This window comes from Ciona robusta, chromosome 1, assembly GCF_009617815.1.
Source record: "Ciona robusta chromosome 1, ASM961781v2".
NCBI lineage: Eukaryota > Metazoa > Chordata > Ascidiacea > Phlebobranchia > Cionidae > Ciona > Ciona robusta.
Window position 1 is genome coordinate 2,048,188 of NC_143235.1, and position 20,964 is coordinate 2,069,151.

At 35.3% G+C, this 20,964-nt stretch overlaps 3 protein-coding genes and 2 long non-coding RNA genes across 7 annotated transcripts; 3 read left to right on the forward strand and 2 right to left on the reverse strand.

Annotated features, from left to right (window-relative positions):
- Positions 1 to 847: 847 nt before the first annotated feature.
- On the reverse strand, positions 848 to 1,469 carry LOC149741264 (uncharacterized). The gene is made up of 3 exons (XM_089893908.1): positions 1,287 to 1,469; positions 1,144 to 1,187; positions 848 to 1,008 (listed from the first exon to the last, which is right to left on the reverse strand). The coding sequence occupies exons 1-3, from the start codon at positions 1,427 to 1,429 to the stop codon at positions 956 to 958; spliced, it is 240 nt and encodes a 79-aa protein (XP_089750034.1). The 5' UTR covers positions 1,430 to 1,469; the 3' UTR covers positions 848 to 955.
- Positions 1,470 to 3,292: 1,823 nt separating this feature from the next.
- Positions 3,293 to 10,413, forward strand: LOC149741265 (uncharacterized). Of its 3 annotated transcripts, none has more exons than XM_089893907.1 (4): positions 3,293 to 3,555; positions 3,888 to 3,931; positions 7,332 to 7,416; positions 10,357 to 10,413. In XM_089893907.1, the coding sequence occupies exons 1-3, from the start codon at positions 3,332 to 3,334 to the stop codon at positions 7,385 to 7,387; spliced, it is 324 nt and encodes a 107-aa protein (XP_089750033.1). In that variant the 5' UTR covers positions 3,293 to 3,331; the 3' UTR covers positions 7,388 to 7,416; positions 10,357 to 10,413. The 3 variants fall into 3 exon arrangements, with proteins under 3 accessions (XP_089750033.1, XP_089750032.1, XP_089750031.1); XM_089893906.1 differs by lacking the exon at positions 7,332 to 7,416 and adding an exon at positions 10,205 to 10,288 and having other exon boundaries at positions 3,295 to 3,555; XM_089893905.1 differs by lacking the exons at positions 7,332 to 7,416; positions 10,357 to 10,413 and adding exons at positions 4,291 to 4,374; positions 4,443 to 4,496 and having other exon boundaries at positions 3,295 to 3,555.
- A 1,841-nt stretch (positions 10,414 to 12,254) lies between these two features.
- Positions 12,255 to 13,228, forward strand: LOC149741266 (uncharacterized). The gene is made up of 4 exons (XR_016387362.1): positions 12,255 to 12,437; positions 12,580 to 12,623; positions 13,020 to 13,103; positions 13,172 to 13,228. It is a non-coding gene; the product is annotated as an uncharacterized LOC149741266 (long non-coding RNA).
- A 1,842-nt stretch (positions 13,229 to 15,070) lies between these two features.
- Positions 15,071 to 16,043, forward strand: LOC149741267 (uncharacterized). The gene is made up of 4 exons (XR_016387364.1): positions 15,071 to 15,252; positions 15,395 to 15,438; positions 15,835 to 15,918; positions 15,987 to 16,043. It is a non-coding gene; the product is annotated as an uncharacterized LOC149741267 (long non-coding RNA).
- A 2,657-nt stretch (positions 16,044 to 18,700) lies between these two features.
- On the reverse strand, positions 18,701 to 20,821 carry LOC149741268 (tumor necrosis factor alpha-induced protein 8-like). The gene has a single exon (XM_089893936.1). It carries the CDS (start codon positions 20,707 to 20,709, stop codon positions 20,146 to 20,148), a length of 564 nt encoding a protein of 187 aa, XP_089750062.1. The 5' UTR covers positions 20,710 to 20,821; the 3' UTR covers positions 18,701 to 20,145.
- Between the last annotated feature and the right edge of the window lie 143 nt (positions 20,822 to 20,964).

Sequence of the window (20,964 nt, forward strand, 5' to 3'; positions counted from 1 at the left end):
TGTCGAATGTAAACGCCTTTCTAACGCACTACGGCGTGGCAAATCCTTCACTAGAGCTACAAAAACATGCTGCAGGCTGGGAGCCGGAAAACGTAGCGAGAAAAACATCCAGCGCGGCGAGTGGTCCAGTTAAGTGGGTTATTAAGAATGGTAGGGAAGTGAAGAGAAAGAGGGAGAGGAGAGAAATAAAGAGTATAGGCACGGAGCAACGGGTTGTGGGAAGAATGCAATGTGGGCAGAAAGAGAATCCAGTTTTACCACTTAACTTGTAGGTCAAGAAAGAGATGGCCCTGGTTCTCTCTCTTTGTAAACCGCAAAGTTTTCGTTCTGAAGGGTTTCTTGTTGAAGCACCCCAACAAAAGAAATGCCGCGGTATCTCACGCATTCTAACCGTTTACAACTGGCGTTTAGTCGGAATTTGGAAACCCCCGATGACTAGGTTCATGCGAATGTTGCAACTGACTAGGTTCATGCGAATGTTGCACTTATGTGATACAGTATACGATATTGGCCCATTAGAGTATATAGTACTGTAGGGTAAGATGGACACCTTATTCATGCTTTAGCACACAATATCTTGTTTTAAACAATTAACAACGGTCAATTAACAACAAACCGAATCCTCATAGGAGTCGTAAGGATTCGATGTTATAATTCTTCCGACAATCTTTGTTTACTACCGAACGGGACGAGAAAATAGAATGAAAAGGTGTCCCATCTTTCCCCACCCCAATTATATATATTTATATATCGCATGTGTGTATTATACATATATGTAACCGATACAGCTGTCTTTGAAATCCACAAGTTATACATTTTATTTCCGTTTATTGGTTCAACACTTTGTTTCGTTCAATTTCACCTACATCAAGATAAATATTGAAATAATTAGGTACGAGATGAAAATAAACACATCCTCACTGAATGGTTGACTCTTATTCCACCCGCACTAGTCTTATTTTTCGTCTGCCATTTGTTGCATGATACGATCCATCTCAGACGCTTCTACTAGAATAAATCTTAAAATCAAATAATTGCGAAAGTGAATATATTCATATGCTCATATATATATAGGTGCTTATGGTTAAATGCTCAAGCTAAATCATATATAACGGCAATAGTTTGTCGCTTATTTAAACTTACATTCATCCTCAATTTCTGGAGCAAAGTTCAAAGAAGCAGCTCGTCTGCAAAAGATGAAATTTGTTTTATAAATTTAACAGCCAGTTTTATATAGCTTTAACCGTCCCAAAATAGAACAGTGAAGAAAGGCGTTAAATACTTACTGATCCCACCCTGATCGGCGAGCTAAAGGTTTAAGTGCATGCGTTAAGCGGAGTAGAGAGCGACCAAGAGAACTCCATCCATAAACCGTAGAAACGTTGAGAGACACCAAGAGAAGAAGAGCAAAAACAATCTTTCGATCCATTTCGTTGAGATTTGTCTGGAATGCGTTGATGATTATGTGGTCGGTGTGGTCGCTTTTTATATTCTTAAACCCCGATAATTCCACCGATGATAAGCGGTGAGAACGCCTCCTGTTTTTGTCTAATTAAATTTAAATATTCCAATGCGGAGTTGCGAGTTATAGAATATAATGGGAGTTATAGAATATAAGTAACCGGCTACAGATGAAAGAACAAATATATATTCACTGTTGCCAGTATAAGAAAAAGATCACCCATGCACAAAGTTACGCCAGAGTAATTCGTATACAACGGTCTATTCCAATGGTTCTTAAACTGGGGGGCGTGAAACACTCGAAAGGGGGGCGCGAAAAACTATAAAATAAAGTGCTATTACAGTGGTGTTCAAAAGGCTAAAACACTACGCAGGTAAAAGTTAAATTAAAAAAGCAAACATTTAAGCCTGTTTTAAACCTCTTACACATGCTAAACGATTAGGTGGTCAATCCCTATTATGACGCAAATAATCGCCGTGTGAATTTCCATTATGTCGTAATTAATTGCCAGGCAAAACAATCGATATTGTGATGCAATGAATCCCTACTATTTCGTAACAAACAACTACCTGGCTAAGAAAAAAATGGTAAATATAAGGTTAAACTACAACGTAAACTGAACAGTTATTTGATTTCACTCTTGCGTTGATCGCGGTAAAGTGTTTAACGCAATAATACAGATAAAGTCAACCAACGGGCGCGGTTTAAAGCATGTCCAATATGTCAGGTTTGGATGTGGTGGATCATGGCAGAAATTAATTGAACACCACTGTGGTAACTTAACAAAGGGGGGGGGGGCGCAAGTTTGTTGCGATCTTTACTTCAAAAAGTTTAAGCACCCCTGGTCCATTCTATTGGAGTCGTGTGGATACGGTTTTATATTTCTTTGGATCTTCTTTGTTTATTTTCAAACGGGACGGGAAAATAAAATATAAAGGTTCCATCTCTATAAAGGTTCCATCTCTCCCACTCCAAATAAAAGGTTGCTGAACCACATGATGCAATCTATTCATAAGTTAATTAACATAATTCCATAGGCTTTACGTTTGCGTTGATTATTCGAAAGGCCACTCAATTATGCTAAACCTATAGCTTGGGTAGTTTGTTGGGTATGTATTCCTGCTTCTCCTAAGTATACAGTACAGTTTAATTTACATTTATGTTAATTTATATCAATCTATATTTTCATGGGACGCTATTCCATGGGATTACTGATTTAAATGTCAATTAGTTACTAAGCACCAAGCAGTGTATATACGATGGAATAACATAGGCATTCCCAGGTACAATACACTGTATAAACAGTTGCATGCAAATAATAATATATGTACACTGATTTGAAGATATACTGCAGCGACGTAATAATTACATATGTCGTTGTTTTGCGTAAAAATTAAAATTTTATCGGGTGTAAACACATCCACTTGATGGTAATGACTTAAAATGTAAACGGGATTAATAAATGTAACTTTTTTTATGCGTGGCGGGGCTTGTTGGCAGTTGTTATAACACGGGTGTTGCGTTTTATACACCTCATGCCCGCTTACAATTATCAACATGTAATACCAAATGTTACATTCAAGAGCCACACATTTTAACTAGCGCTCTTTCACAATCTCTTTACGTTTATCTTCGTTATCGTTTTCAAATATATAAATATTATGTTACGTATAGCGTTGTGGGAAATTTTTGATGTTACATCATTTACTATAAGCCGCAATTCCGCATTGGAATATTCTAATTTAGTTAGACAGAAACAGGAGGCGTTCTCACCGCTTATCATCGGTGGAATTATCGGGGTTTAAGAATATAAAAAGCGACCACACCGACCACATAATCATCAACGCATTCCAGACAAATATTAACGAAATGGATCGAAAGATTGTTTTCATTCTACTCCTGGTGCTTCTGCATATCACTGCAGTCATGGCTAACTGGTCGACAGGTCTCAGATGCGCGGCTGACGCTTTGAGTCGTCGCCGGCGTCGAAGTCGAAGCCAGAGGCGAAGCCGAAGCAGCAGCAGCGGTACAACAGGTAGCAGCAGTAGAAGCAGCATGAGACGACGACGACGCCGCCGCCGCAGCAGTAACGAGTTAGTATGTTTGCTGTTAATTTGTATCCATTTACATATCGTACACAGCAACCCAACTTATATATAGTAGGGTGAGGGAAGATAGGACACAGTTTTATTCCATTTTCTTGTCACATTTAGTAGTAAACAAATAACATTCAAAGAATTCTCAAACCGTATTTTCACGCCTCCCACAGACCATTGTTAAATGTTTAAAAAACGATCGGGATATTTGGATATTATGTGCTAAAGTCACATGAAAAAGAGCCTTAATTAAAACTGTATGCGACTGTACCGTGCCTCGCTAAATCCTTCAACTGAAACAATTAACTGTGTCTCATTTCTACACGCAGGGAGATTGAATCCGACGAATTTGCTTCGGAAATAGCGGATGCACGTAAGTAGTTAAACCACTATAGTTGTATTTAATCGATTATCTCTATTGAAGCGTGTTAACATTTTGCTGCGTGTTTTATTGAATAGCCAGCTTGGTTTGTAATTACTGTTGTTTAGGTTTTTAAAGAATAAATGAAAGAAATGAATGAATGATTGTTAATGTTTTCAATCTCTTTTATCGTTCCACTTGGGTAGTAAACAAGGGAAATTCACAAAGTTATAAAACTGTGTCTTCAAAACTTTAAAATAGCGCTGTTAATTGTTAAAAAATCACGGTTAATTGTCACATAATATGCTAACGCTATATCCATCTTAGGGTAGTATAATTAACCTATTACAATTATTTTTGTTCCGAAACAGTGTCTGCCGCTGAGATGGAAGAAGTAATGCAAAAGATTATGGATCATCAAGAGTAGTGCGGAGGAAATAAGAGTCAACCATTCAGTGAGGACGTGTTTTAAACTCTTTGTTTTCATCTCATACTTTATTATTTCAATATTATCTTGATGTAGGTGAACTTGTCATTGAACGAAACAAAGTGTTGAACTAATAAACGGAAAAATGTATTTTAGTTGTTTTTATTTGCGCCAAAACCATAGTATACTGAAGTGAACTACAGTATACTATGCCAAAACACAGACAATCAGATTGCTGAAAAATCTGATTTATTAATCTGCTAGTAGGCGCTAACACACATAATTTAACAAACTACAAAAATTTAAGTTATTTTTAGTGTAAGAAAAAAAAAATAAGGTATGAAAAAGCGAAAAAGCGAAAGCAAAGGTAAGTGACAGTTGTTTATAACAGGCTTAAAAGTTAAAACAAAGATGATAAACTTATTAAGCAAAAAGCGTGACGGTAAAAACGTAAAAGGGGTGGCAAAAATACAACGACAGAAGTTGCGTACATAGTATGGTGGAGAAACTAGGAAACTAAAGCCCATATTTCCATATATTTTTAAAAACTGCAAACAATCGGAAACAGCTCAAAATTCATGTTAATTTTAATCAATAGACAGATTTATTATTAGAAATACACGTAAATAACACGAAATAATCTTGTACTCTTTGAAAATCAAGTTTAAATATTCTTTTCCTTGCCTTACTGGTGTAGTTTTTAACATTTTACCTACAGTTTGGTATTGTTTAAAGAATTAGTGTTGTTTTAAAATAAACTGCCTGCGTTGTTAAAAATTCTATTGATAATTAAATATTGTATGCTACAAATGTATTTAAACTTTTAGTAACAGAAATTATTCTAAGTTTATATTTTTGCCACAAATCAGGTATAACTTCAATGTGTTTAACACAAGTTATTTCTCATAATTTCTCACCAATTAAACACCAGTGACTAAATTTCGAATCTACTTTCCATAAAATCTTTTTATTAAAACTGAAAGTTATTTTTATATTAGTGGTATTCTACAAAAATAAATGGCTGGGGTAGTTTATTTATCACAAACTTTATAAGCAGTAATTCAAATTGATTTTTCTCATGTAAATCTCAGTTTTTCTCACAATGCCGCCCAAGTTTATAATAGCAACCCGCACGTTTAATACCAATCACTCATAAACATCAAATGTTTCACGTGGCCCTACAAAATATTAGCGTTTTAATATGATTCAATGAGCGTTCAAAATAATTGTCTTACTGTTTGCTGTTTTTCTCCAATAGAATAAATATCGTCATTTGCATGGGTGATTGCTTTTGCCCGCTTATCGCTTAAAACAGTTTGTTGCTACACTTATTCCAACTCCGTCGCATTGGAAAATCCATCAGTGTTTTGAATAAAGGATTTCAACAACACAATGTGCAAGGAATTATGTAAATTGGAAAGAAATTTCGACTTTTCAAATTAACATAAACGCAAACAGGATTTGGGAACCAAGTGTTAATTAGCATATACCGTTAGCACGTGAAGCTAGTTACCCATGCAAATGTTTCTTACAGAAACACTGCCTATCTGTCGAAATTTAAATCAGTATTATTTCTAGAGATCGAGCGAGTATTATTTGGCGAATGTACGTGTCAGCTTAAGTATAAACCAACAACAGGTTTAAAACTTTATGCTCACAAAACACCGAGAGTCCTTTGTTATAATTTTCTATTACCCTCTTAGTTATGAATGAATGTATAACTTATTTAACGACAGAAGTTATAACACAACGATAGAAGTTAAAACACAGTAGTGTTTTGTTTTACACACATCGTGCCCGCTTACGAGTTACCACCTATGTATATTTGTGGGTGACTGTTTTTCCGTTTTTAATGCATTGCTGAGAATTTAGACAGACCATCACGGATATTACGGAATGAAACACATTTAATATATTGATAATTGATGTATGGTAGAGTGGGGGGAGATGGGACACCGTTAGCACATATTATCCAAATATGCTGATCGTGTTTTAAACGGTTAACAACGGTTCATGGAAGTCGTGAGGATACAGTTTAATCTATGGTTTAATCATTTTTTGAATGTTCTTTGTTTACTACTAAATGGGACGGTAAAATAGAATAAAAAGGTATCCCATATTCCCCCAGTCTCCCACCCTACTATACGTTACTGTTGTCGTGACCGAAGGCAGTCGTGCTTATGTTTAATCAATCACTTTACAACGAGAGTATAAGAGTTGATGCCGTTATAATGTGATTACATCATTTTCTATAAGTCGCAACTCCGCATTGGAATATTCAAATTTAATTAGACAGAAACAGGAGGCGTTCCCACCGCTTATCATCGGTGAAATTATCGGGGTTTGAGAATATAAAAAGCGACCACACCGACCACATAATCATCAACGCATTCCAGACAAATATTAACGAAATGGATCGAAAGATTGTTTTTGCCCTTCTTCTGGTGGTTCTTTTTGTTTCACAAGCGGCGGCCGACGACTGGGTAAGTACAGCTGTAGGAGTTGCAAGTCATCTGCTATCGGGTCGTCGTCGTAGAGGTTGGAACCAGTAAGTATGAGAACTTAAAATGGTTTTTATAAGGCATAACGTAATACCAGTAAATATTTCTCCCGGTGATATATGACTATGTTGTTGTAAGCGAAGTGTAATATATAAAGTAATTTGTTAAATCTCTCACAGAGCCAACGGTTTGAAGAAATTCTCCTCTGACGCGGAAGAAACACGTAAGTTCATTGCAATTACTGTATCCTATGTTCCTTTTAATATAGTAATGTGGGGTATGATGGGATACCGTTAGCACATTTTATCCTATATTTCCTAATCGTGTTTTTAACAAAGTAAGCTTGAGGCTATGTCCTCTAGTTTTAAAAATCTCTAACTACAGTTACAAGGTGCCTTAGTTAAATAATGTCTTTATGTTGAAGTGCATTTTGTTTCACAATACTTTATAGGATTTAGTTCTTGTTTTAATAATATTATAACAGTGTCTGCCGCTGAGATGGAAGAAGTAATGCAAAATATTATGGATCATCAAAAGTAGTGCGGGTGGAATAAGAGTCAACCATTTCAGTGAGGACGTGTTTTAAACTCTTTGTTTTCATCTCATACTTTATTAATTCAATATTATCTTGATGTAGGTGAACTTGTCATTGAACGAATCAAACTGTTGAACCAATAAACAGAAATAAAGTGTATTTTAGTTGTATTTTATTTATGCCAAAGACAGACAATCAGATTGCCGAAAAATCAGATTTATTAATCCGCCAGTATAGGCGCTAACGCATAATTGAACAAAATGCATATTTTCCAGTTATATACACAAAAAAGTAAAAAGACGAAAGCAAAGTTAAAATAACAGCTGTTATAACACGCTTACGAGTTAAAACAGAAGTGCAAAAAATGCAAACATGCTGGGTTAAGTGGGATAGCTCAAAATCCGTGTTCATTTTTAATCTTTAAGTGTATTTATTAATAGAATTACACGTAAATAACACAAAATAATGTTGTAAGCTTTAAAAATTAAGTCTAAACATTCCTTGTTTTGACCCCCACTGATATAGTTTCTAACATGTTACCTACAGTATGTTATTGTATGAAGAATTAGAATTGTTTTAAATAAATTGTCGTTGTTAGAACGTCTATTGATATTTAAATATTGTATGCTACAAATATATTTAAACTTTTAATAAGGGAAAATTAATATTAAAGTTTATATTTTTGCCACAAATCAGGCATTGCTACAATGTGTTTAACACAAGTCACTTCTCATAATTTCTCACCAATTAAGTAACTGCGACCAAATTTCGAATATATTTTCCATACATTAACTTGTTATAGAGTGGGACACCAAGTTGAAAGTTATTTAATGCTATTCTGCTACTTGTGTATTTCTACAAACTTAAATGGCTGCGCAATTTTATTTATCATTAACTTTATATGTAGTAAATTAAACGGATTTTCTCATGTAAATCTCAGTTTTTCTCAAAACACTAAAACTAATTTTATCAGACAAAATTAAATTATTCGAAATATTTCAGCCGATTTTATTTAACTTCGAAACTCAGATTGATGATTTATATACAGTACTAGCAAACTGCAAAGTTTCGCCGGTTTTAATATTATTTAGCGAGCATTCAAAATAAGTATCTTTGTATTCGTTCTTTTTCTCCCATAGAATAAATATCGTTGCATGGGTGATTGCTTTTGCACGTTTATCGCTCAAAACAGTTTTTTGCTACACTTATTCCAACTCTGTCGCATTGGAAAATCCAGCAGTGTTTTGAATAAAGAATTCCAACAACACTCTGTGCAAGGAATTATGTAAATTGGAAAGAAATTTCGACTTTTTAAATTAACATAAACGCAAACAGGATTTGGGAACCAAGTGTTAATTAGCATATACCGTTAGCACGTGAAGCTAGTTACCCATGCAAATGTTTCTTACAGAAACACTGCCTATCTGTCGAAATTTATATCAGTATTATTTCTAGAGATCGAGCGAGTATTATTTGGCGAATGTACGTGTCAGCTTAAGTATAAACCAACAACAGCTTTAAAACTTTATGCTCACAAAACACCGAGAGTCCTTTGTTATAATTTGCTATTATCCGCTTATTGGTTATGAATGAATGTAAGTTATTTATCCTTGCGTGGTGGGGCAACGATAGTCGCTATAACACAGGTGTTCTGTTTCATACACCTCGTGCCCGCTTACGAGTTACCACGTATGTAACTTTGTGGGTGACTGTTTTCCATTTTTAATGCATACTGACAATTTAGACAACCCGCAGATATTACGGAATGAAACACATTTAATATATCGATCATTTATGTATATTACTGTTGTCGTGACCAAAGGCAGTCGTGCTTTTGTTTAATCAATCACTTTACAACGAGAGTATAAGAGTTGGTGCCGTTATAATGTGATTACATCATTTTCTATAAGTCGCAATTCCGCATTGGAATATTCAAATTTAGTTAGACAGAAACAGGAGGCGTTCTCACCGCTTATCATCGGTGGAATTATCGGGGTTTGACAATATAAAAAGCGACCACACCGACCACATAATCGTCAACGCATTCCAGACAAATCGCAACGAAATGGATCAAAAGATTGTTTTTATTCTTCTTCTGGTGGTTATTCTCGTTTCACAAGCGACGGCGGACGACGGCTGGGTTCGCACAGGTCTTGCGGTGGCACGTCTAGTCGTGGGTCGTCGTCGTCGATGGAACGAGTAAGTATGAGAACTTAAAAAGGTTTTGTTTTGTTGCTTCAAGGCATAACGTAATACCAGTAAATATTTCTCCCGGTGATATATGGCTATGTTGTTGCAAGCGAAGTGTAATATATAAAGTAATTTGTTAAATCTCTCACAGAGCAAACGGCTTGGAGAAATTATCTTCTGACGCGGAAGAAACGCGTAAGTTAGTTGCAATTACTGTATTCCAGCATGTTACTGCTTGTATAGTAATGTGGGGTATGATGGGATACCGTTAGCACCGTTTATCCCATATTTCCGAATTGAGTTTTTAATTAGCAACGATCTTTTTGGCTCGCAGGCTACGGTTATATAATCTATATAACCATGGCCTACTCAATATGTATTGAGTAGGCCATGATATAACTTTAACAGTCTTTGTTCATTACCAAATGGAAAGAGACAATTGCGGTTTAATGGACACATATGCCCGCAATATTGGCAGCATCGAGCCTTGAAGCTATGTCCTCTAGTTGAAAAATGCTTCAACTACAGTTACAAGGCGCCATATAGTTAAATAATGTCTTTTGTTAGAGTGCATTTTGTCTCACAATACTGTGTATAACATTTAATTCCTTGTTTTAATAATATTATAACAGTGTCTGCCGCTGAGATGGAAGAAGTAATGCAAAAGATTATGGATCATCAAGAGTAGTGCGGGTGGAATAAGAGTCAACCATTCAGTGAGGACGTGTTTTAAACTCTTTATTTTCATCTCATACTTTATTATTTCAATATTATCTTGATGTAGGTGAACTTGTCATTGAACGAATCAAAGTGTTGAACCAATAAACAGAAATAAAGTGTATTTTAGTTGTATTTCATTTATGCCAAAGACAGACAATCAGATTGCCGAAAAATCAGATTTATTAATCCGCCAGTATAGGCGCTAACGCATAATTGAACAAAATGCATATTTTCCAGTTATATATACAAAAAAGTAAAAAGCCGAAAGCAAAGTTAAAATAACAGCTGTTATAACACGCTTAAGAGTTAAAACAGAAGTGCAAAAAATGCAAACATGCTGGGTTAAGTGGAATAGCTCAAAATCCGTGTTCATTTTTAATCTTTAAGTGTATTTATTAATAGAATTACACGTAAATAACACAAAATAATGTTGTAAGCTTTAAAAATTAAGTCTAAACATTCCTTGTTTTGACCCCCACTGATATAGTTTCTAACATGTTACCTACAGTATGTTATTGTATGAAGAATTAGAATTGTTTTAAATAAATTGTCGTTGTTAGAACGTCTATTGATACTTAAATATTGTATGCTACAAATATATTTAAACTTTTAATAAGGGAAAATTAATATTAAAGTTTATATTTTTGCCACAAATCAGGCATTGCTACAATGTGTTTAACACAAGTCACTTCTCATAATTTCTTACCAATTAAGTAACTGCGACCAAATTTCGAATATATTTTCCATACGTTAACTTGTTATAGAGTGGGACACCAAGTTGAAAGTTATTTAATACTATTCTGCTACTTGTGTATTTCTACAAACTTAAATGGCTGCTCAATTTTATTTATCATTAACTTTATATGTAGTAAATTAAACGGATTTTCTCATGTAAATCTCAGTTTTTCTCAAAACACTAAAACTAATTTTATCAGACAAAATTAAATTATTCGAAATATTTCAGCCGATTTTATTTAACTTCGAAACTCAGATTGATGATTTATATACAGTACTAGCAAACTGCAAAGTTTCGCCGGTTTTAATATTATTTAGCGAGCATTCAAAATAAGTATCTTTGTATTCGTTCTTTTTCTCCCATAGAATAAATATCGTCATTTGCATGGGTGATTGCTTTTGCACGTTTATCGCTCAAAACAGTTTTTTGCTACACTTATTCCAACTCTGTCGCATTGGAAAATCCAGCAGTGTTTTGAATAAAGAATTCCAACAACACTCTGTGCCAGGAATTATGTAAATTGGAAAGAAATTTCGACTTTTTAAATTAACATAAACGCAAACAGGATTTGGGAACCAAGTGTTAATTAGCATATACCGTTAGCACGTGAAGCTAGTTACCCATGCAAATGTTTCTTACAGAAACACTGCCTATCCGTCGAAATTTATATCAGTATTATTTCTAGAGATCGAGCGAGTATTATTTGGCGAATGTACGTGTCAGCTTAAGTATAAACCAACAACAGCTTTAAAACTTCCTTTGTTATAATTTGCTATTATCCGCTTATTGGTTATGAATGAATGTAAGTTATTTATCCTTGCGTGGTGGGGCAACGATAGTCGCTATAACACAGGTGTTCTGTTTCATACACCTCGTGCCCGCTTACGAGTTACCACGTATGTAACTTTGTGGGTGACTGTTTTCCATTTTTAATGCATACTGACAATTTAGACAACCCGCAGATATTACGGAATGAAACACATTTAATATATCGATCATTTATGTATATTACTGTTGTCGTGACCAAAGGCAGTCGTGCTTTTGTTTAATCAATCACTTTACAACGAGAGTATAAGAGTTGGTGGCGTTATAATGTGATTACATCATTTTCTATAAGTCGCAATTCCGCATTGGAATATTCAAATTTAGTTAGACAGAAACAGGAGGCGTTCTCACCGCTTATCATCGGTGGAATTATCGGGGTTTAAGAATATAAAAAGCGACCACACCGACCACATAATCATCAACGCATTCCAGACAAATCGCAACGAAATGGATCGAAAGATTGTTTTTATTCTTCTTCTGGTGGTTCTTCTCGTTTCACAAGCGACGGCGGACGACGGCTGGGTTCGCACAGGTCTTGCGGTGGCACGTCTAGTCGTGGGTCGTCGTCGTCGTCGATGGAACGAGTAAGTACGAGAACTTAAAAAGGTTTTGTTTTGTTGCTACAAGGCATAACGTAATACCAGTAAATATTTCTCCCGGTGATATATGACTATGTTGTTGTAAGCGAAGTGTAATATATAAAGTAATTTGTTAAATCTCTCACAGAGCAAACGGCTTGGAGAAATTATCTTCTGACGCGGAAGAAACGCGTAAGTTAGTTGCAATTACTGTATTCCAGCATGTTACTGCTTGTATAGTAATGTGGGGTATGATGGGATACCGTTAGCACCGTTTATCCCATATTTCCGAATTGTGTTTTTAATTAGCAACGATCTTTTTGGCTCGCAGGCTACGGTTATATAATCTATATAACTTTAATTTTCTTTGTTCATTACCAAATGGGAAGAAACAATTGCGGTTTAATGGACACATATGCCCGCAATATTGGCAGCATCGAGCCTTGAAGCTATGTCCTCTAGTTGAAAAATGCTTCAACTACAGTTACAAGGCGCCATATAGTTAAATAATGTCTTTTGTTAGAGTGCATTTTGTCTCACAATACTGTGTATAACATTTAATTCCTTGTTTTAATAATATTATAACAGTGTCTGCCGCTGAGATGGAAGAAGTAATGCAAAAGATTATGGATCATCAAAAGTAGTGCGGGTGGAATAAGAGTCAACCATTCAGTGAGGACGTGTTTTAAACTCTTTATTTTCATCTCATACTTTATTATTTCAATATTATCTTGATGTAGGTGAACTTGTCATTGAACGAATCAAAGTGTTGAACCAATAAACAGAAATAAAGTGTATTTTAGTTGTATTTCATTTATGCCAAAGACAGACAATCAGATTGCCGAAAAATCAGATTTATTAATCCGCCAGTATAGGCGCTAACGCATAATTGAACAAAATGCATATTTTCCAGTTATATATACAAAAAAGTAAAAAGCCGAAAGCAAAGTTAAAATAACAGCTGTTATAACACGCTTAAGAGTTAAAACAGAAGTGCAAAAAATGCAAACATGCTGGGTTAAGTGGGATAGCTCAAAATCCGTGTTCATTTTTAATCTTTAAGTGTATTTATTAATAGAATTACACGTAAATAACACAAAATAATGTTGTAAGCTTTAAAAATTAAGTCTAAACATTCCTTGTTTTGATCCCCACTGATATAGTTTCTAACATGTTACCTACAGTATGTTATTGTATGAAGAATTAGAATTGTTTTAAATAAATTGTCGTTGTTAGAACGTCTATTGATACTTAAATATTGTATGCTACAAATATATTTAAACTTTTAATAAGGGAAAATTAATATTAAAGTTTATATTTTTGCCACAAATCAGGCATTGCTACAATGTGTTTAACACAAGTCACTTCTCATAATTTCTCACCAATTAAGTAACTGCGACCAAATTTCGAATATATTTTCCATACGTTAACTTGTTATAGAGTGGGACACCAAGTTGAAAGTTATTTAATGCTATTCTGCTACTTGTGTATTTCTACAAACTTAAATGGCTGCGCAATTTTATTTATCATTAACTTTATATGTAGTAAATTAAACGGATTTTCTCATGTAAATCTCAGTTTTTCTCAAAACACTAAAACTAATTTTATCAGACAAAATTAAATTATTCGAAATATTTCAGCCGATTTTATTTAACTTCGAAACTCAGATTGATGATTTATATACAGTACTAGCAAACTGCAAAGTTTCGCCGGTTTTAATATTATTTAGCGAGCATTCAAAATAAGTATCTTTGTATTCGTTCTTTTTCTCTCATAGAATAAATATCGTCATTTGCATGGGTGATTGCTTTTGCACGTTTATCGCTCAAAACAGTTTTTTGCTACACTTATTCCAACTCTGTCGCATTGGAAAATCCAGCAGTGTTTTGAATAAAGAATTCCAACAACACTCTGTGCCAGGAATTATGTAAATTGGAAAGAAATTTCGACTTTTTAAATTAACATAAACGCAAACAGGATTTGGGAACCAAGTGTTAATTAGCATATACCGTTAGCACGTGAAGCTAGTTACCCATGCAAATGTTTCTTACAGAAACACTGCCTATCCGTCGAAATTTATATCAGTATTATTTCTAGAGATCGAGCGAGTATTATTTGGCGAATGTACGTGTCAGCTTAAGTATAAACCAACAACAGCTTTAAAACTTCCTTTGTTATAATTTGCTATTATCCGCTTATTGGTTATGAATGAATGTAAGTTATTTATCCTTGCGTGGTGGGGCAACGATAGTCGCTATAACACAGGTGTTCTGTTTCATACACCTCGTGCCCGCTTACGAGTTACCACGTATGTAACTTTGTGGGTGACTGTTTTCCATTTTTAATGCATACTGACAATTTAGACAACCCGCAGATATTACGGAATGAAACACATTTAATATATCGATCATTTATGTATATTACTGTTGTCGTGACCAAAGGCAGTCGTGCTTTTGTTTAATCAATCACTTTACAACGAGAGTATAAGAGTTGGTGCCGTTATAATGTGATTACATCATTTTCTATAAGTCGCAACTCCGCATTGGAATATTCAAATTTAGTTAGACAGAAACAGGAGGCGTTCTCACCGCTTATCATCGGTGGAATTATCGGGGTTTAAGAATATAAAAAGCGACCACACCGACCACATAATCATCAACGCATTCCAGACAAATCGCAACGAAATGGATCGAAAGATTGTTTTTATTCTTCTTCTGGTGGTTCTTCTCGTTTCACAAGCGACGGCGGACGACGGCTGGGTTCGCACAGGTCTTGCGGTGGCACGTCTAGTCGTGGGTCGTCGTCGTCGTCGATGGAACGAGTAAGTACGAGAACTTAAAAAGGTTTTGTTTTGTTGCTACAAGGCATAACGTAATACCAGTAAATATTTCTCCCGGTGATATATGACTATGTTGTTGTAAGCGAAGTGTAATATATAAAGTAATTTGTTAAATCTCTCACAGAGCAAACGGCTTGGAGAAATTATCTTCTGACGCGGAAGAAACGCGTAAGTTAGTTGCAATTACTGTATTCCAGCATGTTACTGCTTGTATAGTAATGTGGGGTATGATGGGATACCGTTAGCACCGTTTATCCCATATTTCCGAATTGTGTTTTTAATTAGCAACGATCTTTTTGGCTCGCAGGCTACGGTTATATAATCTATATAACTTTAATTTTCTTTGTTCATTACCAAATGGGAAGAAACAATTGCGGTTTAATGGACACATATGCCCGCAATATTGGCAGCATCGAGCCTTGAGACTATGTCCTCTAGTTGAAAAATGCTTCAACTACAGTTACAAGGCGCCATATAGTTAAATAATGTCTTTTGTTAGAGTGCATTTTGTCTCACAATACTGTGTATAACATTTAGTTCCTTGTTTTAATAATATTATAACAGTGTCTGCCGCTGAGATGGAAGAAGTAATGCAAAAGATTATGGATCATCAAGAGTAGTGCGGGTGGAATAAGAGTCAACCATTCAGTGAGGACGTGTTTTAAACTCTTTATTTTCATCTCATACTTTATTAATTTAATATTATTTTGATGTAGGTGAACCTGTCATTGAACGAAACAAAGTGTTGAACCAATAAACGGAACTAAAATGTATTTTAGTCGTTTTTTTTAAAATATAATCGACGCAAAGAGACTGAGATTACCGAAAAAATAGATTTATCAATCCGCTAGTAGGCGCTAACGCATAATTGAATAAGCGGCATTCTTTCGCCTTGCGTACAAGGATGGCACGCAAAATCATGAGGCGTTCCATATTCAATTCTTGTAAAAACACACGACTGTCAATTTAAACAATGAATTGACGTTGCTATTGGTTACATAGAGTTAAAGTATTTAGGTATCGCCGATATGGCTATGCGAATAGAGCATGTGAGTTCAAGGCTCAACGCAGCTATCATTGTGGCGTATTTGTAATTGGGCAAGATATTTAAGGGCATTTCAACTCAGTGGGTTCTTATGGGTTGTCTAAACGCTATAAATTGTCAGTCAAACATAACAACTACATTCCCTAAATTGTGGTAAAATAGTCCAATTAAATAGCCAGCCCTATCACTGATACCAGCCAAGTTAATACAGCATGACACATATACAAACATGTATGCATACAAACAAACATTATACAGTACAGTATATAACTTAGTATTTTATATAGTAGGGTGGGGGAAGATGGGACACCTTTTCATTCTATTTTCTCGTCCAATTTGGTGGGAAGCATATAAAACTTAAAGAATTATGAAACCTTATCCCTACGACTCCCATATACCGATGTTAAGTATATAAAACACGACCAGGATGTTTGGATATCATGTGCTAAAGGTGTCCCATCTTCCCCACCCTACTGTATCTATTGCATGAGTCAATATTGCTGTGACGGTTCTATAAACGTGTGGGAATAACCTATACATAAGAGCATGCGGTTCATAATCTATTAATTATAAAGGAAACGTGTAATGATCTATTAAGTTTGAACGTCAATGACAATTTGACATGAAATTTACCGAATGTTTGGTTAAAAGGAAACAATTATAAATTAAACGAATTCGGAGTTCTATCACCAGCGTTGGTGCTGTGGAAGCCACGCAGCCGCGGGCGTTGATGTGGGCGCGATATAAACAATGTAAGCCTTATCTGACAAAACACTTCTGTGACGTCATAACACGATAACGCCGATAAAATCAGCAGGGATTTTAAAAATTTCAAAGTCATGGCAGTTAAGATATTACGAACGGTGTATATTTTATGCTGCCCAGAGCTATATAGACCCTGAGTCCCCTATTCATATGGATAGGGTGGGAAAGATGGTACACATTTTCATTCTATTTTCTTTTCCCATTTTGTAATCAACAAAGAACATTTAAAGAATTATAGAACCGTATCCTCACGACTCTAATAGACTGTTGTTAATTGCTTAAAACACTCAGAATATCGATTTACATGCTATGAAAGGTGACTCATCTTACCCCACAGTACTATATACCTACAATATAAATTTAAAAAAAAAACGATTAGAAAATATTGGACATTATAGGCTATCGGTATCCGCATCTTACGACACCGAAATACATGCGCGGGTTCTTATAGCGCTTCATATGCAGTAACATGCTTCTGTGCCGCATAATGTTGCTGGTTACATTTATGTTGATAAATAAACAGTACGGGCGCCTACAGGCTTTAACATACACCACTGGTACATGTATTTTGAGACATAACTCGTAAGCGGGTACGGGGTCTATGAAACAGAACATACTCTATTGTGGGTTTAGCACGCGTTTTTGGACAGTTTTATTCCGTAGTTTTACCAGTAGCGCATTTTATAACGACTGTCGTTTGATTGCTAATTCCCTTCTTTTTGTTGATTTAAATAAACTAATCTTTTGTACTGTATTCGAAGAGATAAATAAAAAAAATATGATTATGCTGTGTATGTAACATCCGTGTTATTACGACTTTCGCTGCCTCATCGCGCGAGGTTAAATAAGTTTCAATCATATCACAGGTCGTAGAAGCTATAGGATATTTAGCATTATTTATCATCACACAAGGCGTTATGTAAGCTAAAATAGCGACGCCCAAACACGTATTTATTGCGGGAAATGCAAGAACAAGATGAACGCTTTGTGGTTAGAGAACTGGCAGCTCCGAGACCGAGAGCGTAAATAATATTTCCTGTAATACCGACAACCGAAAGCAATTAGCTATGACAGATCATTACCGGGCGTTGTGGTTTTACTTCGGCGGTTAATATTATAAAGCATATCAATTTTATGGTTTGAATTATATGGTTTTTAATTTTTTTATGGTTTATTATCATGGCATATATGTTTATATATACCTTTTTAAAATAACGTGATTCCTTTTTATTCCGTAGCTACATAATTTAATGCAATTTCAAGAACCTCAAACCAAAAATCATTCGCCAATATTTTGGTTACAGTAGGGTGAGGCAAGACGGGACACCTATAGCACATAATATCCAAATATCCTGATTTTGAAAAGGTGTTCCATTTTCCGCTACCACACAATACTTTAAAAAAAAGTGAAGTATAGTGTGGTGCGCAAATTCCTAGGTTTCATGACGCACCCATTCGTAGCACCTCATTCAAACAGAACACGGATATATTCCAGCTGTAGCTACTGTTTACAAAACCATATACAGACGCTACAAGCATGCTGTGCTGTTTTTACGATCACTTACGATCGCATAAGCTACTCTTGTAAATCGTAGATCTGTCACTCAGATATTTAAAAGGTTTTAAGATTGTCGTGTTGTATTTAAGGCATTGCACAAAATATTTCATAAACAGTAAGGCATGGACGGAAAGTAAAATTAATCTCAGGACCCAAGGAGTACGTTCGTGCAATTTAAAATAAAACGTTTACAGTATAGTTATGTTTCCTATAGACACACAGAGTTCTAATAAGAAACACGGAAACGAAAAGATGATTTTTCACCGTTTGTCTCATAAAATTTTTAAAATTGCAGCCTATCGGTACAATTGGTAGAGTTAAAAGGATTAAAATTAATAAAACAGCCTCAAACTGGTTATTACAGGTCGCTGGCGCTTTAAATTGGCCAAGCGGTATAACCATAACAGTTCGGCGCTGTAGGCTTTCTCTTATTAATGTGGTCGACCTATTAGCAACAAAGTAGAAGTAACGAGCTCGAATGTGAGTTTTTCATGGAATAAAGTTGACGATCGGGTTGCGGGGAATAGTGGGTAAAAGGAATCAATTCGTTGCTCGTCGCTTTAAACGCCTGTTAGGCTGTGACGTCATATGACGTCACTAACACTATGTTGGGAGGAAAGCCAATGTCAAATACGTGAGGTGTTTAAACCGGGAATAGTCAAGGCGTAAGAAATGAATTAATGCGGGCAATACGAACGAAAATAGAAACGAGAAGGCCATGGAATTTTGCACAGGATTGTTGGATCGAAGTATAAAGGACAATAAAGCTATAAAAGTGTTAAGCAGCGCTCTACTGGGAAGCTAGCGTGTCAATCAATGCGTCATGCAGTGCATCGAGCTATGGCCGGAAATGACGAATTTACGCGGCACATACACCGCAGGCACGTGCTTCACTGAACGAGCAACAAGCACACACACCTACAAAGTGATTGAGTCGCACAGGAAGCGTCGAGCTGCGACAAAACACGTTCTTTACTCTTTTAAAACGATTTTGTAAAGACTTGCTGAACAAAACACCTTTACCACAATTAGTTTTAGAAAAAAGATAAAAATAAAAAATGTCGTTTTTAGGATTCTTCCTATAGGTAGTCTATTAATTAATTGTGTCTACATTCCTGTGCAAAATTACATGAATCCTAACAGGAAAAAAGAAAATTAACAAACTGTAGCTGAAACACTGGTTATAAAACGATCACAAATTAACTCCAGTGGAGAATACTGGGTAACAGTAACAAAATAAAACAAAAAACAACATTAAAAGGAAAAGGTTAATATAAAAACAAAACATATAAATAAGTATCCGCAATATTCATTGCTGTTAGGTGAATGTTGGACAATTAAAATGGCAGCAAAAGGACAAGATACTGCATTGAAAATAAATATACATTGCACTAACTAATATGGCTGTGTTTTATGATGTTATGTAATGCAGCTTTTTACTGATTTCCAATCTTGTGGCCTCTTGGTGCAAAATTTGCCGGACACAGTCATTTCCTGCACAGTGGAACTATAATACTCCGCTATCGAGAAGTTCATTTATCCGCTCTGCAATTTTGGTGAGGGATGGTCTATAGGTTCCTTGTGGATCAAATAAAGCTTCCAGGAATTCTGTTTCTCCAATTACATCAAAAATTTGGTTGATCCTGCCTTTAGATTTTTCAGTGACATGTTTAGCCACCACTTGCTGTAACAAGGCCCTTTGTTCGTTGATCTGTTTCGACAAGACGAACTTATCAAATGTAAAATCGACCTCATAAAAACTGACAATTGTCATAGCTGTCATCTTTGTCTTTTGTTGGAGTTTATTGAGAACTTTTAACTCATCCGCACTGAACTGATCATTTCTATGCAGCAGCCCAACCTTTACCATGACTTTCACAATATTTTTAAGCATTTTTTCAGCCAGTTTTTTATTCCCGTCAAGACCTTTTTTAACAGTGTATAATTCGTCCAAAATTTCATTAGTCTTTTCATCAATTAGAGTTTTTGCCAAGTTTTTTCCCGCCATTTTGCTAAGGATTTTTTTCTGCGCTTTTAGCGCAAGATCTTTTGATTTCACATCATCAGCCATCACTACAAGGAAAGAACTGACTGAGGTAAAAATCTTAAAAAGAAGGCACTAAAATATCACCTACCTCCTAACACAACAGACATAAAAATCTACAAAGATAGAAACATGATTTAAATAAGACTTCTTCAAATTAGCAATAAAATGCAATCAATTCTTATAACTTATTTTAATAAAACTTTTGAAACAAAATTACATTACATCTGGTTAGTCACATTTTTTACAATAACAAAAACCAACACCAAAAACATAAGCTAC

Bases quoted from the DNA above. Each gene is read 5' to 3' on its own strand.
- LOC149741264 (XM_089893908.1), bottom strand. From the start codon at position 1,429: ATGGATCGAAAGATTGTTTTTGCTCTTCTTCTCTTGGTGTCTCTCAAC. The intron at 1,188-1,286 runs GTAAGTATTTAA...CATCTTTTGCAG, and splicing joins CGCCGATCAGGGTGGGATCA to ACGAGCTGCTTCTTTGAACT. The intron at 1,009-1,143 runs GTAAGTTTAAAT...GATTTATTCTAG, and splicing joins TCCAGAAATTGAGGATGAAT to TAGAAGCGTCTGAGATGGAT.
- LOC149741265 (XM_089893907.1), top strand. From the start codon at position 3,332: ATGGATCGAAAGATTGTTTTCATTCTACTCCTGGTGCTTCTGCATATC. The intron at 3,556-3,887 runs GTTAGTATGTTT...TTCTACACGCAG, and splicing joins CGCCGCCGCAGCAGTAACGA to GGAGATTGAATCCGACGAAT. The intron at 3,932-7,331 runs GTAAGTAGTTAA...ATATTATAACAG, and splicing joins TTCGGAAATAGCGGATGCAC to TGTCTGCCGCTGAGATGGAA.
- LOC149741268 (XM_089893936.1), bottom strand. From the start codon at position 20,709: ATGGCTGATGATGTGAAATCAAAAGATCTTGCGCTAAAAGCGCAGAAA.